The sequence below is a fragment of the Sciurus carolinensis genome, chromosome 2, assembly GCF_902686445.1.
Source record: "Sciurus carolinensis chromosome 2, mSciCar1.2, whole genome shotgun sequence".
Classification (NCBI taxonomy): Eukaryota; Metazoa; Chordata; class Mammalia; order Rodentia; family Sciuridae; genus Sciurus; species Sciurus carolinensis.
In genome coordinates this window covers 123,887,670-123,906,096 of record NC_062214.1, presented here as the reverse complement: position 1 = coordinate 123,906,096, position 18,427 = coordinate 123,887,670, and the positions used below count along the sequence as shown (strand labels likewise).

The 18,427-nt window shown below is 39.3% G+C and overlaps 1 protein-coding gene across 1 annotated transcript in view; it reads right to left on the bottom strand.

The window, feature by feature from the left end:
- Positions 1–17,601, bottom strand: part of Rpgrip1 (RPGR interacting protein 1) — a 57,446-nt gene extending 39,845 nt beyond the window's left edge. Inside the window, 8 exon segments of the mRNA XM_053743353.1 lie at positions 269–292; positions 4,609–4,714; positions 7,333–7,464; positions 7,952–8,051; positions 9,306–9,427; positions 9,482–9,640; positions 14,013–14,145; positions 17,529–17,601. Of these exon segments, the coding sequence (XP_053599328.1) occupies positions 269–292; positions 4,609–4,714; positions 7,333–7,464; positions 7,952–8,051; positions 9,306–9,427; positions 9,482–9,640; positions 14,013–14,145; positions 17,529–17,601 (849 nt within the window).
- Positions 17,602–18,427: the final 826 nt, after the last annotated feature.

Genomic DNA, 18,427 nt, shown 5'->3' with positions numbered 1-18,427 from the left:
CAAAGAATCTTTTTTAGGGTTGGGGAGATAGCTCAGTCGGTAAAGTGCTTGCCTTACAAGCACAAGGCCCTGGGTTCAATCCCCAGCACCACACACACAAAAAAAGAATCTTTATTAAGTACCTTCTGGGCGCTGGGGTTTTAACTCAGTGGTAGAACATTCACCTCGCATGTGAGAGGAACTGGGTTTGATTCTCAGCACCACAAATAAATAAATAAAATAAAAATCCACTGACAACTAAAAAAAATATTATTTTAAAAAAAAGTACCTTCTGGAGCAAGGTTTCATATGCCTGGAAGAAAGAAAGAAATTTTATTTTACTGATTTATTAATTTCACAAGTTTGATATTTTTCTCTATAGTTCAAATGTTTAATATTTATCTTAAAAGATATTCTAAAAAGTTCCATAAGAGAAGTCCATTTGTGTACCAACTTACTAATTGTTGCTGTTTTTCCCCTGCCCTACCTTGCCAAGTAGTCTGTGAATATAATCAATTATCCAATTTCTTTTTAAAAAAAGGAAGGGGCCAGGCATGGTGATCATGCCTGTAATCCCAACTATTCAGAAGGTTAAGTCAGGAGAATCACAAATTCAAGGCTAGAATGGACCACTAGCAAGAATCTGTCTGAAAATAAAATTTTAAAAAAGGGCTGGGATGTAGGTTAATGGTTGAGCAGCATGTGTGGGTTCCTGGATTCAATCCCTAGTACCGCAAAAAGAACTATTTTTTCAAATTTTTTCACATTTGCATTATCTTTGGTGTATTATCCAACAAAAAGTTTAATCTTAAACTGGAGTTATTGTTACTCAGCATGCTTCAGAAAGGTCTCTTTTCAGTATTAGAACGAGGGGAAAAGAAACAATCAATCACAGGGGCTGGGGTTGTGGCTCAGTGGTACAGTGCTTGCCTAGCATGTGTGAGGCACTGGGTTTGATTCTCAGTACCACATATAAATGAATAAAATAAAGGTCTATGAACATCTAAAATATTTTTTAAATTACTTGCAGTGAATCATAGCAATCTTTTTTAAAAATATTTTTTAGATGTTGAGGGACCTTTATTTTATTCTTTTATTTATATGTGGTGCTGAGAATTGAACCAAATGCCTGATACATGCTAGGCAAGTGCTCTACCACTAAGCCACAACCCCAGCCCCTAAAAAATATTTTAAAAAACAATTATCATAACAACAGTTATGGTTAGTTGAGCAGTTACTATGTGTTATACATTAATATGTTTCATTATCTGCATTATAATTGTTTCACATATATCATCTCATTTAATCTTTGCAACAAACATGAGAGGTAGGCATTTTTTTTTTGTTAGGGTAACTGGCATAAATATCCATGAGAGCCACAGCTCTGAGTTCGAGCAAAGGTTTATTGACAGAGAGAGTTTGCCAGGCTGCCCCTCTGCAAGGTGCAGTGGCCTGTAGGAAAAAACTATATTTTTGTACAATGGAGTAGTTAAAAAATAACTGGTCTGGCCCTGTGACTGTTACTTGACGTCTTTGCTGTGGTTTTGGTAGTTAGGGACGCTTTCGGGATGGGCCTAGCGGAAAGGTCATGCCTAGGTGGGCAGGTGCTGATTTTCAAAATGGAGTTACTTTGGCCTAAAGACCTAACATTTTTGTTTGTTTTGCTTGTAGGTGGACACAATGCCCTTATTTTATATTTACATCCTGCTGAGGATTGAATCTAGGAACTCGCACATGCCAGGCGAGCACTCTACCACTTAGTCACAACTTCAGCCCCAACAGGTAGGTATTATTATCTAAACTTCAAATACGAGAAAACCAAAGCTCAGCAAGCTGAGAATCACACAGCGACCAAGAGGCAGAGGTGGGACTTTAACTCAGCCTGTTGGATGTTCACTTCTAAAGGATTAAGAGAATGCATATTTATTTTAGCATGTATTCAAATGCAAAACTACAAAGGTGAATTGCTAAGGAAAATAAATTCTAAAACAGCATTTTAAAAAACTGTGGGTGATTAATCACTATTAGTATTTCCCACCAACAAAGGTAAGGAGATTTAATTTAGAACGGCTCTTTTTCCTGTTTTGTGGCCCTGGGGACCTAATGCAAGGCCTCACACCTGGTAGGCAAGTACTCTACCATTAATACACCTCCGGCCTCTCTTTTTCTTTTTCCCCATCATTGCAATGGAGGAATATTAATGGATTTTTTAAAAAGTCCAATTCTATAAAAATATCCACTTACTAATACAATTTTAGATTATCTTCTTTCCCTTATTTTTACATCCTTTAAATACTACCAAAATTAACCAGACTAAAAAAATAAAAGGATAGACACAGTACAAAATATAGACCTTGTAAAGATCCTGTAGCCCACCAGAGGTGATAACACAGCCCTGTAATCCCAGTTTCTTGGGAGGCTGAGGAAGGAGGATCTTAAAATAGAGAGCAGTCTAGGCAAATTAGTAAGTTCCCATCTCAAAATAAAATAAATAAAATGGGTTAGATGTGTGACTCAGTGGTAGAGGGCCTCTTGTTTCAATCTCCATAACCAGAAAACAAAAAGAATCCTGTAGTCCTTATCAGAACAGACCTACCTAGAGCAGTACTAACAAGGCAGATCTAGTTAAGGAGGACACCATCACCTGGTCACCTGTATCCAAGAGGTATCCAAGAGCTGCCTTTCATTTCTCCTTTTCCTTCACTTCTTTTTGGTGTTGAAGTTCATTCTTTACTTCCTGGACGTTTTGCAATAAGATTCCTTTCTCTGCAGTTCTCTTTCTCATTCCACTGCTGGGACCCTCATCCTGTCTCCTTGGGACCCTGCAGTGATCTTTTATCTGATATCTTTGCCTCAGGTTTGTATCAGACAATCTATTATTCATTCAATCTTTCTTTGTAATCTTTGAGACATTTAAGATTTTGGAAAGGTATAAAGTCTTTATTTTTGGGGTGGGGTACCAAGGATTGAACTCAGGAGCACTCAACCACTGAGCCACATCCCCAGCCCTATTTTGTATTTTATTTAGAGACAGGGTTTCACTGGGTTGCTTAGTGCCTCGCTTTTGCTGAGGCTGGCTTTGAACTCAGGGTTCCCCTGCCTCCGTCTCCAGAGCTGCTGGGATTACAGGCGTGCGCCCCTGTGCCCAGCGGTATAAAGTCTTTAATAACAGTCATCTATATTCCTGCTGCTCATAATTCATACTTAGTAGTGCTTTATAACAGCATTGTAAAGGTGTTCTTTACTAAAATGTATTTCAAAATATTTCAGACCTTTTTAAGAAGGCTAAGGGATCTTTTGGGGAGAAAAAAAAGTTGCTGATATTACTGAGTTGCTTAAAACCCTACTCCAGCTCCCCACCATTGATAGGATAAAGTCTAAATTCCTTTAAAAAGGAAAAAAAGTCTAAATTGATAGGATAAAGTCTAGACTCCTTGACCTGGTGCCTGATGTTTCTACCCTTGTACCTTGGCCTATATTCCTACCCTGCAAAGCCCTTTCTTCTCTTGCACACTTGTTACCAAGCTACTTATTTTTCAGTATTTCAGCATTTAGCTCACAAATCTATTTGAGTCCTTTTTGATCCTGCATCCCATCCTCTGGTGGGTCTGACTAATCTACTTTACATCCCCTCTCATACCCTGAATACAGATAGTTGTGCTTATTTATACGCTGTTCTTCTCTTCTGTGAGAAAGATCCTTGAAGGTAGGAGCTGTACTACTCATCGTTGTAATCTTTGTATCCCAATGCTTTGTGTGGTCCTAGTACTCGATACATACTTGTTCAATAAAAGAATGCTGCTGAACTATTCTTTAGATTCTTGATGTCCTATTTTTGTCATTTAGATATTAGGTCTTATGTGTGGTTATGAGAAAAGAGTTTTGGTGCCAGCCTGACTCAAATCCTGCTCTGCCTCTTACTGTTTTTACAACCTAAGTAAGTTGCTTATTTTCTTTGAGGTGCAGTTCCCTTGTCTGCTGAATGTACTTACCTGGGGCATTGTTGTCAGCATTAAATGAGATCATGACTATAAGTATCTAGGACAGAGTTTGTCCAGCACATAATCCAGCACACAGTGCTCAGGAAAAGAAGATTTCTTTCCCTTCCCTGTGACCACTTTTTATTTCTCCCCCAGTACTGGGAACTGAACACAGGGGTGCTATATCGTGACCTACATCCCTAGCCCTTTTTACTTCTTATTTTGAGACAGGGGCTTTCTAAATTGCTGAGATGGGCCTTGAACTAGCAATCCTGCTGCTTCAGCCTAGAGATGTGCACCACCACACCCTGCCCATGATTGCTCTTGACTTCCCAATTTAACACATTCTGATGTGATTCTTGCCTGGGACCTTAACCCTGACATATATTAACTGCACTTAATTACACCTTAGCAGGTAAGGTCTGAGTTTTCTTCCTAACAGAAATAATGGCCAATACTGGGAAAAGAATGGGCTGTGTGTGAGTCACAAAGGATGGATTTGAATATCACCTTTAAATTGTGTGACCTTAAGCAAACTTAGTCTCACTGAATTGTGGTCTCCCATATATAAATTGGAGAAAATAATACAGATTTCTGAACTAATTGCTATTTTCCCCCCAAGAAAGCACAGCAGATGATAGGAACTCACCTCTTGAACTTCAGTTAATTGCGCTTTTGTCACTGCCAGTGAAGTGTTCCTTTCATGTAAGAGCTTCTTGAGTCGAATCAGCTCCACATTCTCCTTAATGGAAGCGCTACAGAAAGATGAGGTGCTAAAATATTCTATAAATAGAAGTAAGCACCTTTACTCCTTGGGAGTAAACCAAGAACTTCATTCTCGCATGTCTTGACTTCCATACTCCTCTACAACACACCAGAAACAGGAAGTAGAGTCTGGTAAATAATCTCTTTTCTTCTGTTTTCTCTCATGGCACTTGAGATTTGATAGACTACTAACCTTAACCTCTTGTGTTTTGAAAAAACATTGTAACTAAGTTTTTTTGTTTGCTTTTTTTTTTTTTTTTAAACTGGGGATTGAACCCCGGGGTACTTTACTTTATTACTAAGCTACATCCCGGCCCTTTTTATTTATTTATTGGTACCAGGAATTGAACCCAGGGGCGCTTAACCACTGAGCCACATCTATCAGTGACCTATATCCCTAGCCTTTTTACTTCTTATTTTGAGACAGGGGCTTTCTAAATTACTGAGACGGGCCTTGAACTAGCAATCCTACCACTTTAGCCTTCAGAGTCACTGGGATTAGAGGTGTCTACCACCACACCCTGCCCATGATTGCTCTTGACTTCCCAATTTAACACTTTCTGGTGTGATCTTGCCTGGTACCTTAACCCTGACATATAACTCCACTTAATGTGTGCCCTTTTTATGTTTTATTTTGAGACAGGGTCTTGCTAAATTGCTGAGGGCCTCACTAAATTTAGGGCCTCACTAAATTGCTGAGGCTGGCTTTGAACTCACAATCCTTCTACCTCAGCCTCACGAGTCTCTGGGATTATAGGCATGTGCCACTGTGCCTGGCTATTTATTTATTTTTAAATTTTGAGGCAGGGTCTCACTAAGTTGTTTAGGCCTTGCTAAGTTACTAAGGCTGGCCTCAAAATTGCAATCCTCCTGCCCCAGTTTCCCAAGCTGCTAGGATTACAGGTGTGTGCCGTGCCACTGCAACCAGCTGTAACTATGTTTTTTGAGGGGGTGGGAAGTTGGTACCAGGGATTGAACCCAGTGGTGCTCTACCACTGAGTTACATCCCCAGCCCTTTTTATATTTTATTTTGAGATAGGGTCTTGCTAAGCTGCTTAGGGCCTGGCCTCACTAAATTGCTAAGGCTGGCTTTGAACTCATGATGCTCTTGCCTCAGCCTCTATAACTATGTTTTTTAAATGATGGTGCTCCAAGTTTCTTATAAATCTAGCAAAGTCTAAGTCTAAGACTTGTTTTCTTAGAGAAACCAGGAGGACATGAATGTAGACAAAAGGAGGATGATTATTTCTGAACCTAGGAGCTCCTGTTTTCATTATCATTTGAAAGATATTGAGAAGGATTTGGGCTCCCTACTCTCCTGCTCATTAGAGTCACCTGGGGAGATCTTTAAAATTATACTGCCTGAACCCCACCCCTAAGTAATTACAAGATAATCTTTGAGGTGAGGCCAAGTGTTTGTGGTTTTAAAAGATCTCCATGTTGAAAACTTGTCCACACAATAATGTGCACATAATGTTGTAGCAGCTTTTTGCTTTTTTCTCATTCTCCTTCTCTCTTTATTCCTCTTTCTTTCTTCTTTTGCAGTACTAGGGATCAAACCCAGGGCCTTTCACATAGCTAGGCAAGCATTCTACCACTGAGATACATCCCCAGCACTTCGTGTTTTTTATTTTGAGACAGGATCTTACAAAGTTGCCCAGGTTGGCCTTGAACTTGTGATCCTCCTGTGTCAGTCTCTTGAGTTGCTGAAATCAGATGTGTGCACTACCTCACCTGGCAGCAGAGCAGTTTTAATAATGCCCAAACTTAGAAGCAACCATAATAGCCTTTGGTATCTAAATGGATAAATAAACTTTAGTATATCCAGATAACAGAATGCCATTTGGCATTAAAAAGTAATGAGCTATTAAGCCACAAGAAGACCTGGAGGGATCTTAAATGCATATTACCAAGTGAAAGAAATCAACCTGCAAGGCTATATGGTTGCAACTATATGACATTCTGGAAAAAAGAGACAAAATGATGGAAACAGTAAAAGATCAATGGTTGTCAGGGGTTTGGGAAAGGAGACATGAATAGGCAGAGCACAGAGGATTTTTAGGGTAATGAATAAAGTCTATACAATACTACAATGGTGGATATATATCTTTATACATCTGTTCAAACTCATAGAACGTGCAACACCAAGAATGAGCCCTAATGTAAGCGTACTGTAACGAAAGTCTCAGCCTGGCATGGGATGCGGATACTGGGGAGGCTGTACATGTATGAACACATATATGAGGGAAAATCTGTATATTCTGCTCAATTTTGCTGTAAAACAGAAAAACAAAACAAAAAATGTCTCCAGGCACAGTTAGGACAGCTAAATAAAACCTACTTTTAAAAAAAGTTTTATAGGAACAGTGAGAGTCCCTATCTGGTGATGAAATGGATGTCTTTCTATGAAGTGAAGCAGCAAATCTATTCTTCATAAGAATCCCCTTAAAGTTAATTCATTTCTTCTGCAGGGACTCCAGGTTTACTTCTTAGGTTGCATTTAATCCTGACCATTCTCTTTTTCTCTGAGATGGAAGAAAGGTGCAAATAAGAATCTCTTGCTTTTCCAGTTCATTATGGTTTGAGGCATGAAAAGTTACACTCTTACCGCAGCTCTGCAGCCTTCTGAGCACACTCCAATGAACTTCTCTGTTCAAAATTTTCATCTTGGGACCATATTTTCTCAGGAGATGTGGGTGGTTCTTCCACTTGCATAGTATTGTTGGCCACAATGTGTGCACTGTTAGGCAGACATAGATCAGTGAGTTTAGCCATAATTATGACTTTGTTGAAATTACACTGTTAGAATTGGGAACATTAACGATGAAAGGGAGAAAGGGAAATTACTGTTATAGGAGCTTAGAATTAGGCAATCATACTTATGAGACGTTATAAGATTTGGTAAACTTGGTACTTATAGAGAATAATCTTACAAAATATTGCCTTCAAATGCCAAATGGATACATAAATGAATTACAACATAAGGGATAAAAATGTAAAGGAGGAGGGGAATACCGTCAGTTGAGGAAAGGACCTTTATTTTCCTTTCCTCAGAGGACAGTGAGATGCTTGTTTTCCATTTTTAAACACTGAAATTGGAATTTAACCTAGGATTGACTTTCATCTTCTCTATGCTGGAAATCACCAACATTCGTTTGTTCTCTAAATGATGTATTTCCAATTAAAGCTGCAGGGGTAACAATGTGAAATAAATGAAAAGAACTCACAGTTCGCTGGGCTCACTGGTTATTTCATCTCTGTTTTTTTCATTTGTCACCTGCTCCTTGAATGTGGGAGGGGCTGTATAGCTCAGCCTGTCTCTTGACCCTGAAAGTGTAAGCAGAAGATGAAAACTGGGCAATAGTACCCTCCAAAACACCAGATGCTCAAACCGGAACACCAATTGCTGGACACAGGGAGCTCTGAGACTTGAGGGAAGTCCTTTTGTGACAATTGGCCACAAAGGAGAAGGTCTTCTTACTTTTGCACTGAACCACAACTACAGGTTTTTTAAGTCAGCAGGACTTCAGACTCAAGTGAGTGAGTGTAAATGGGAAAAAGAAGGAAAGGTACAAGTTTTCCAAGGCAGGCCCTGTGTGCCTACTCCCATTTTTATCTCATTTTTATCTCTAATGCCTGGCACATGATATGGGTACCCAATAAAGCAAACTGTTACATGTAACTGAAATTTAGACTCATTTTATTTTTCTACTTTCAACTATTTTTATAAAAGTTTAGTTATTTAGATTAGGGGCCATGAAAGCTTAGGATCATACTAAACAAAGGAGCACTTACTAATAAGAGGACTTAAATTAATGCTGTGTGTACATTTCCTTGCCCTAGAGGCTCTTATCCTTGATTTTGGCCCACGGAGGTGGGGTGTCTTCTCTGTGGATTCAGCACTGGGTTCAGAGAAAGGCCACAGACTCAGCCACTTGGAATACAGGAAAAGGAGTAACTGCAACCAGCATGGGTCATTTGCAGCCTGACTTCTAGTTCTAGACAGAGGTGATGGATTTGATCTTTGAAGCAATGGAAATTGTATGCAAAGTTTATCTATATGTATTGTGTATTTTTCTTGGAAGAAGGGACTTAGATTTGATCATGGTTTCAAAGGTGTCCACTTCCCAAAAGGTTAAGAACCTGGGGTTTAGAGGCATAACTGTTCTGGAAATCCTGGCTCTTCAGTCACATAGCCTGATGTGGGAGGACCCCTGGTAAAATTACTCCCCTCACACCTGAGTAGGACCAAAATGTTTTATCTGCATCTATTTTCTAGTCTGCTGCAGACCGACTAGTGAAGTTCCCATTTCCTGTTGTGTGAGTCTCCTTTCAGCAGTACTCCAAAGCGAGAAAGGGAGAGAAGTGATGCAGATGGAAACCAGGGCCTCACTCACGCTATCCAAGCGCTCTTACCACTGAACCACATCCCCAGCCCTGCACTGAGAATTTTGAAGCCGACATCCAAACAAAGGAACAACATGGGGTAATGGGAGGAATAAAGACGGGAGGGAAACGTGGCTGGCACATAACTCCTTCCCAGTGTTTTATTCCTGTTGGAGACATGAACCTAAGCCTCACCCTTCTGAGATTTCTCCGGCACCCTTCCACCTGCGGTGTGGAGTCGTCTGCGTCCCACGTGGCTGCGAGCCTGGGCACCACCCGGAGCAGACAGACTGACGCGCTGAAACTGCGCTTGCAACCTCTGCGTGAGAGGGCGCTGGTGCACGGGGGAGCGCTGGCGCGGGGTTTGGCGCTGGTGCATGGCGGGGCGCTGATTCACGGCTGGGCCCTGATGCGTGGGGAAGCGCTGCCGCCACTCCGCTTTCCGCCGCCGCCTTGCGGGCTCTGAGAACTGCGCCACCGGCCGCCGGTCTCGACCTGCATCGGTCAATCGGAGTAAGGTCGTCCTCAGCCTATGGCAGAACAGAATACGTGGTTTCTTCCTTTATAACGGCTGTTTCTGCAGCTTATTTGGTGACACATAATTATGAATTGATCTATGATATTGATTGATCTACTGTGGTCAATTATTTACACTTAAAAATTAATTTTCTATCCTCAATTACACTGTACCTCGAGGGCAGGGGACATCATGGTGTCCATCTTTGTCCGATCCATTGTAATGATCACACATTCATCTTAGAAAAAATATTGGAGCACTTCCCCAACGTATTTCTTTCTATATTTATTTTACAGTGTTGTATAGCTGGGCATGATGGCGCTGCCTGAATTGCAGACTCAGGAGACTGAGGCAGGAGGATCACAAATTCCAGACCAGACAGGGCAACCTGATGAGACCCTGTCTGAAAACAAAAACTAAAAAGGGCTGGTGATATGACTTGGTGGTTAAGCACTCTGGGTTCAATCCCCAGTACCCCCCATTACATATGTACATATATATGTGTGTTTATATATATATAATCTGTGTATATAATTTATATATACATTATAATTACACATATATAATTTGCATTTGTATGTATATATATACACACACAAATAAAGAGAGAGATACACAATCCTGTACTGAATTATAGTCATTAAAAAACAAATAAAAATAGCAGCTTTTAAAAAGTGATAAATATAAGTAGTAGTTTTGTTTTGTTTTGTTTTGGGTACTGGGGATTAAACCCAGGGGCACTCTATCACTGAGCTACAGCCCCAGCCCTTTTTATTTTTGAGATGGGGCTCCACTCACTAAGTTATCCAGGCCAGCCTAAAACTTGTGATCCTTCTGCCTTACCCTCCCAAGTAGCTGGGATTATAATCATGCGCCACAAGATCTGGCCATAATTTTAAAATTTATTTCTATCATCCATTTGTCTATACCTTCCTTTATACAGGTGTGTCCCAAATTAAGGATTAATCTTTTATAGTTCCTGGTATATACCCACCTTTACCTCACTATTATGGATAGTTACTGTTTGTTATCTTGACCTAAAATCATGAATTTTACCATTATCATCATATTCTGTGGTCTCACTGAGCTATGGACTGAACTGTATCCCCACCCCCAAATTCATGTTGAATCCCTAAACTTCAACTTGACTGAGGAGATAGGGTTGTTACAAGGTTATTAAGGCTAATTGAGGTCATAAGCGCGGGGCACCAATCTGATAGAACTGTGACCTTACTAGAGGAGAGTCCTATCCCAGCCCCCAGCAATCCCACCCCTGCTGTATCATGTGATGACACAGCAAAAAAGAAGCAGTCTGCAAGGTAGGAAGATAGCCTTCACCAAAATTTGGCCATGCAGGCACCCTAATCTAGTTTCTAGAACTGAGAAAATAAATTTCTAATGTTTAAGCTACCTAGTTTTTTTTTTTTTTTTTTTTTTTTTTGCAGTGCTGGGGTTTGAACCCAGGGCCTCGTGCTTACGAAGCAAGCACTCTACCAACTGAGCTATATCCCCAGCCCTAAGCTACCTAGTTTATGATATTTTGTTATGGAAGTCTGAGCCAACCAAGACACACTGCCTGCCTATTCTGACATTTACAGATGTGGTCTTGGGCATGAAAACTTAAACTTTCTATGCTCAAGCTTCCTAATCCATAAATAAAGATTGGAATAATACCCGATATGCTAGATGGTTGTGAAGATTAAGTAAGTTCATATACATAAAGTGCTTAGAACAATGATTTTGCATTGTAACACTATAGGTGTTAGCTATTATTATTACATATCCTTATATCCAGATAAAGAAATCAAGGCATGCTGTGCACAGTTGTGCACACCAGTGATCCCAGTGACTCAGGAGGTTGAGGCAGGGAGGATCACAGGTTTGAATCTAGCCTCAGCAATTTAGTGAGGCTGCAAGCAACCTAGATAGCAACCCTATCTCAAAATAAAAAGTAAAAAGTGCTGGGGGGCTGGGGATGTGGCTGGGCTGGGGTTGTGGCTCAGTGGTAGAGCACTTGCCTAGGATGTGTGAGGCACTGGATTCAACATATAAATAAATGAATAAAATAAAAGTTCATCAACATCTAAAAAATATTTTTTTAAAGTGCTAGGTTTCATACATAAATATAAAAGACTTAAATTTTTCTACTGTAAAAAAAAAAGTGCTAGGAATGTTGCTTAGTGGTTAAGCACCCTTGGGTTCAAACCCAGTAACAAAAAAAAAAAAAAAAAAGAATGGGGGTAACTTTTGTTCCCCCCTAACCTCAGGGGTATGTCCCAAGACACTCAGTGGATGCTTGAAACCATGAACAATATGAAATTCTATACATGTTTTCCTCTCTACATACACACCTGTGATAAAGTTTAATTTTCAGTGAGATTAAGAACAAAATAACGGTCACAATATGATGTAATAAAAGTTATTTAAAACTTAAAAAAAAAAAGAATGGGGTAACTTGATCTTGGACAGGAACCTCTAGAACTGTGAGCCAAGATAAAACTTTTCTCCTTAAAGCTAACTGCCTTAGGTATATCATTATAGTGACAGAAAGGTGACTAATACATGGCCCATGCAACCTTCTGACTTCACCAGATTCTCAAGTTCTCCACAATATTAAAGAAGCATCAGCTTTGAAGAGTGTTGGTCTACAGTTGCAACCTCCAAACTTGTAGATTCTAAATGATGCTCTGAATCACTCCTTGGGATTACAATGAGAAAGTTAAAAAAAAATTGGCCTTGGCATCGGTGAACTAGTCTGACACAACTGGTCCTCAGTACTCTTTGAAGCTGTCTGGTGCTCAGAGCTAGGCCATATTGTTCTCCTGTTGGACACCTCAGAGTACACCAACATCACACAAGGTCACTCAGAGACCATGAAAGAGTGAGACCAAGTAAGTCAACGTATAATTTTTTTTTTTTTTTTTTTGCGGTACTGGGGATCGAACTCAGGGCCTTGTGCTTACAAGGTAAGCACTCTACCAGCTGAGCTATCTCCCCAGCCCAACGTATAATTTTAAGCACACACAAAAACAAAATACCAAGCATTCTTCTCTCCAGGCCAATATGAGTTAGTGCAACTTCTTTGACAATCATAACTTCAACCTTGCTCTATCTACCATCCCTGTGAGATTTGTTGATATACCCAAACAGATTTGTCTCTGCTGTTTCATTTATGTATTCATTTCTTTCTTCCTTCCTTCCTCCTTCCCTTCCCTTCCCTTCCCTTCCCAGTGGTACTGGGGATTGGACCCAGGGACAGTCTTCTACTGAGCCATATCGCCATCCCTTTTTATTTCTTATTTTGATACATGGTCTTACTAAATTGCCCAGTCAGGCCTTAAATCCTTGTGCCTCAGCTGTCCATATCTTTCGGATTACAGTTTTGCATCGCTATGTCCACTATCTCAGCTGCTTTCGGATAGCATAAAATCTGAAGTATTTAGAGAAGGATCCTATTTCTTTGAATCAATCAACCAAAGCCCAAATATTGTAATAGGTTCTAATATATTTACTGTGATACCCTTAGTTCTCTACGGTGTACATTTCCTCTATTCTTTATGTAATTGTAATGAATAATAAGCCCAGCTTGGTCTACTGCAGTTGTGTTCATGGGTGTCTGAAAAGCTGGATGCAGTCGCACAGGCCTGTAATCCCAGTTACTCAGCTTGGGAGGCTGAGGCAGGAAGATCGCAAGTTGTAGGCCACCCTCAGCAAATTGGCCAGACACTGTTGCCAAATTTAAAAACAAAATGAAAAGAACTAGGGAATGTGGCTTTAGTGGTAAGCACCTCTGGGTTCAATCCCCAGTACCAAAAATGAAAACCAAAGTCTTAGAGGTAGACCTCTGGAACTCCCATTTTTCCATCCATTTATCCATCTGTTTCTCTCCGCATCCCCATCTTAGATTCCTTTCCAGGTTTCACCCCAGAGATCCACCTTGGAAAGACAATAACCTAAGGTCACTGTATATGGCATATTTTTGAGTAAAGAACTTTCAACTCTGCTACTCATTAGGGGTGTTATCAAGGAAGTTATTTGACCTTTTTTGTGTCCCCTTTTCTCATAATACCTCCTTCATACCATGAAATGAGTTAATAGTATTTACAATTTTAAATCCATCAATATAAGTTCATAAAACACTTATACGTGCCTGCACACAGTAAAGAATCAATACGATTTATTTAATTTTTTTGTGGGACTGGGGATTGAATTCAGGGTCATTCTACCACTGAGCTGTATTCCCAGCCTATTTTCATTTTTTTATTTTTTGAGACAGGGTCTTGCTAGTTGCAGAGGCCAGCCTCAAATTTACAATCCTCCTTCCTCAACCTTTCCCAAGTTGCTAGGATTATAAGTGCATGCCACTATGCCAGGGCTGTAGGTACCTTTTGATCTCATCCTTTTGCTTCCAAAAGAGCTCCTTCAACAAGATGTGATCTTCATGAAGTCGAAAGAGACTATCTTCTAGTTCCTGTCGACTCATCTTGCTCGAGGGTAGTTGAGTTTTTATATTCTTACCTAAAGTTCCAAAAGAAGGTAATTGGAAGCATTTTTATATGTAATTTTTTTAACCCATCAGGTCTCTCATCACATCTTTTTTTTTGGGGAGGGTGGGTATCAGGAATTGAACTCAGGGGCAATTGACCACTGAGCCACATACTCAGCCCAAATTTTGTGTTTTATTTAGAGACAGGCTTTCGCTGAGTTGTTTAGGGCCTTCCTAAGTTGCTGAGGCAGACTTTGACTCGAGATCCTCCTGCCTAAGCCTCCAGAGCTGCTGGGATTACAGACATGTGCCCCAGCGCCCGGCTGTCATCATATTCTTATACAAAGAGCATGAATCTAACTTGAGTCAGAAAAGTATGTGCCATGACCACTAATGGACCTCTAGGAGGATTCCCCCTATCATTCCAGCATTAGCCAAGATGACCTCCTCTCTGCACACTACATTCTTTTCATAAAAATATCAAGTAGGGATTTTTTCTACTTAATCTTTCTTTTAATCTATTTTTCCTCCTTAGTAGACAATTTGAACCTACACAAGGACTGTGCCCATGACCATTTTCAAAACCCCAATAAGAAAAAGCGTAGCTGGGGATATAGCTCAGTTGGTAGAGTGCTTGCCTCACAAGCATAAGGCCCTGGGTTCAATCCCCAGCACTGCCAAAAAAAAAAAAAAAAAAAAGCAAAAAAACCTCTCCTGATTACCAAGAGTCATCTCATTTCCTTTAGAGGTTTGGAGACCCTCTCCCCAAGCTGCCTCTTTGGGATACAGCCTCTACTTGTTCTGGGCAAAAGAATTTAGAATTCTTCTGGGAGAAGAATTTTCTCCCTGGGCAGCATGAGTGTTCACTGGCCTGTGTCAGCTCTGATCTCACTTTGACAGAGAATCACCTTAAAACCTCAGAACTCATATTCAAATCATTGACACCATTACAGATTAACATTTTGTTTTGTTTTGTTTTGTTTTGTTTTTCAGTATTAGAGATTGAACCTAGGGGCACTGAGTCTATCCCCAGACCTTATTATTTTTTATTTTGAGACAGGTTGCTTAGGGCCTTGCTAAGTTGCTGAGACTATGAGCTTGCAATTCTGCTGCTTCAGCCTTCTGAACCTCTGGTATTATAGGCCTGCACCACCATGCCTGGCTCACATAAAAGTTTGGGTTAAGAAGATTAAATATCATTAATTAATGAAAAAGAACAAAAATAAAAAATAAAAATAAATAAGAGGATTAAATATCAGTGTCTTTGCTGTCATGTGAAACAGTAGACATATATTTATCAATTTTCTTTTTAAAAAAAATTTTTTTAGTTGTAGATGGATACTATGCCTTTATTTATTTATTTTTATGTGGTGCTGAGGATCAAACCCAGTGCCTCACGCATGCTAGGCAAGTGCTCTACCACTGAGCCACAACCCCAGTCCCTCAATTTTCAATAAAATAACTTTTTCCAAAGAGGACTGAAATAAATGACAAGTAAAGCTGGCTGCTCACTAAATTTTTCTCAAGGTAAAATTGTCAGGCAAATGAAAGATCTTGGCATCTGCCTGTTTCCACTGCTTAGGAATTCTACTAAGTGGTGTATTATAATTATACATAATGGTGGAAAGTGCTATTACATATTCATACTTGCACATAATATAACAATATAATTTGGCCAATACTGTTCCCCAGTATTTCACCTTTCCTTTCTCTCCTCCCTCCTTCAGCCCTGTACAGAGTTTCTTTTCAGGGTGATGAATGTTCTAAAATTAGATAGCGATAGTGAATGCACAACTCTGAATATACTAAAAATTATTGAATTGCATACTTTAAAGAGTGAATTTTGTTATAATTTTTTTTCTTTTTTGGGGGGGACAGGTACTGGAGATTGAACTCAGGCATTACATGCCTGACCCTTTTTATTTTTTATTTTGAGACAGAGTCTTGCTAAGTTGCCCAGGCTGGCATCAAATTTTCAATCATCCATCTCAGCCTCCTGAGTCAAAGAGATTACAGGTGTGTGCCACCACACCAAGCTCAGTATGTAAATTATCCTTAAAAACTGTTTATATAGGGATTGGAGTTGTGGCTCAGTGGTAGAGCACTTGCCTAGCATGTGTGAGGCACTAGGTTTGATTCTGGGCACTGCATAAAAGAATAAAAGTAAAGGTCTATCAACATCTAAAAAAGATATTTAAAAAAAAAACTGTTTACATAGCTGGGTGCAAGCATACGTATAACCTAACTTTAAAAATAGAACATTGGGGCTGGAGTTATAGCTCAGTGGTAGAGCATTTGCCTAGCATGTATGAGGCAATGGGTTTGATTCTCAGTACCACATATAAATAAATAAAATAAAGGCCCATTGACAAATAAAATAAATAAATAAATAAAAATAGAACATTACTAGTATGTATACTAAGAACATTCTATAAATCCCTTACTCTTTCTATTCCTGCCTTCCCGCAAAAGCTGTTGTAATACCTCTCTTATATTGCTTTATAATTTTATAAAGATACTTAAATTTCTCTTAAAATTCTTTTTATAAATTTATCATATGTACATATGTATATATAGATATATTCCTAAGCAATACATAATTCAGTCTTTCCTCCTTTTCATAATTACACATACTAAACCATTCTTTATTTACTCTTCTGTGATATATTCTTTTGCTCAACATTGGTTTTGAAATTTATCCAAGTTTTTAAAAGTAGCTGAGTCATTCATATTCACTTTTTTTTGTTGTTGTTGTTTTTTGTGATGGGGGGATTGAACCCAGGGCCTTGTGCTTGCGAGGCAAGCAATCTACCAACTGAGCTATATCCCCAGCCCTCATGTCCACTTTTTTTAAAAAATATTTTTTAGTTATAGATGAACATAATATCTTTATTTTATTTGTTTATTTTTATGTGGTGCTGAGGATCAAACCCAGTGCCTCACAAGTGTGAAGCAAGTAGTCTATCACTGAGCTACAACTCCAGCCCTACAAAAATATCTTAAGGCGAGGCAAAACCCTTTCATCTTAACTACTACTGTTTAGTGGGACAGGTGAACTAATCATATGCATGGATGTGTAAAACACACAGGTTTGTTCTTGGCTTTTACTATGTTGTCTTTGATGTTGATAATTAGCTTTATCTCCTAAGCCTGCATATAGAAATTTTATTGTAAGACTTTTCTTGCCTAGCATGTATGAGGCCCTGGGTTCAATACATTTTAGTACCACACACACACACACACACACACACACACACACACAAAGAAAGGAAGGAAGGAAGGGAGGGAGGGAAGGAGGAAGAAGAAAAAAAGATGAAAAACTATTTTAAGAACTGGTATTGAAAAGATTGAAGAGAAGAACTGAAAGCAAAGCAGTTGTTTTAATTCTCAAAAACATCTGTCCCCAGGCATTTACCTTTTGACAGAGGTATTGAGTCCATGTCTCTGACTAGCAGGTCTCCTGATGTATGTTTCACCAGATGTGACATAGTCTCAGCTCTCAAGTTGTAAGAGATTCCAGAAGACACAAAACAGAGGAAAAGTTTAGCCAATTAGAGGAAACTTTAGGGTGACTTCTGCAGTCTGTACTTAAATTGTAGCAGGAATTTCTCAGTACTTTCATGATGGTATATGACACATCATAGTCATATTTGTCTGATGTGGACAACTCTAAGAATAAGACCATGTATTGAATGTTAATGACATTATTTATTCAAAATCAAAGTCAATATTTTCTGGTTATAGAATTAATGCATATTATGTTAGATCAATTTTTTTTCTTTTTCTTTTTTCTTTTTTCTTTTTTTTTTTTTTTGTGGTGCTGGGGATTGAACCCAGGGCCTTGTGCATTGGAGGCAAGCACTCTATCAACTGAGCTATATCCCCAGGCCTGGATCAATTTTTAAGTGAATGCGTAGCCTGGAAACCATTGATCACACTTTCTCCTGGAAATGGGCCTTTAACCCTATTCTCCACACAATTTACAAGAACTGACTCCCAGGAATCAGTTTAAACTCTAAAATCCAATTCCCACCACTGTGATAGGATCAGGGACAGACAACAGACCCAAGCTGGGAAATCAGATTCTCTCTCCAGAAGACTGGAAAGAAGACTGAGAAAGTTAAATTAGCCTCTGTGAATGGCTAGAACCATTAAGTCAACTTGGGAGTACTAGGATGGCCTTATTCTACTCTGTACTCTGAATAATCAGGAAATCCATCTGTAAATTTGCCTCAAATCTTAGTCAACACTCTTTTTCCTGGGTGATAGCACCCAGTCTCTTAGCTTTAACTACTACATACAAATATGTTGTTG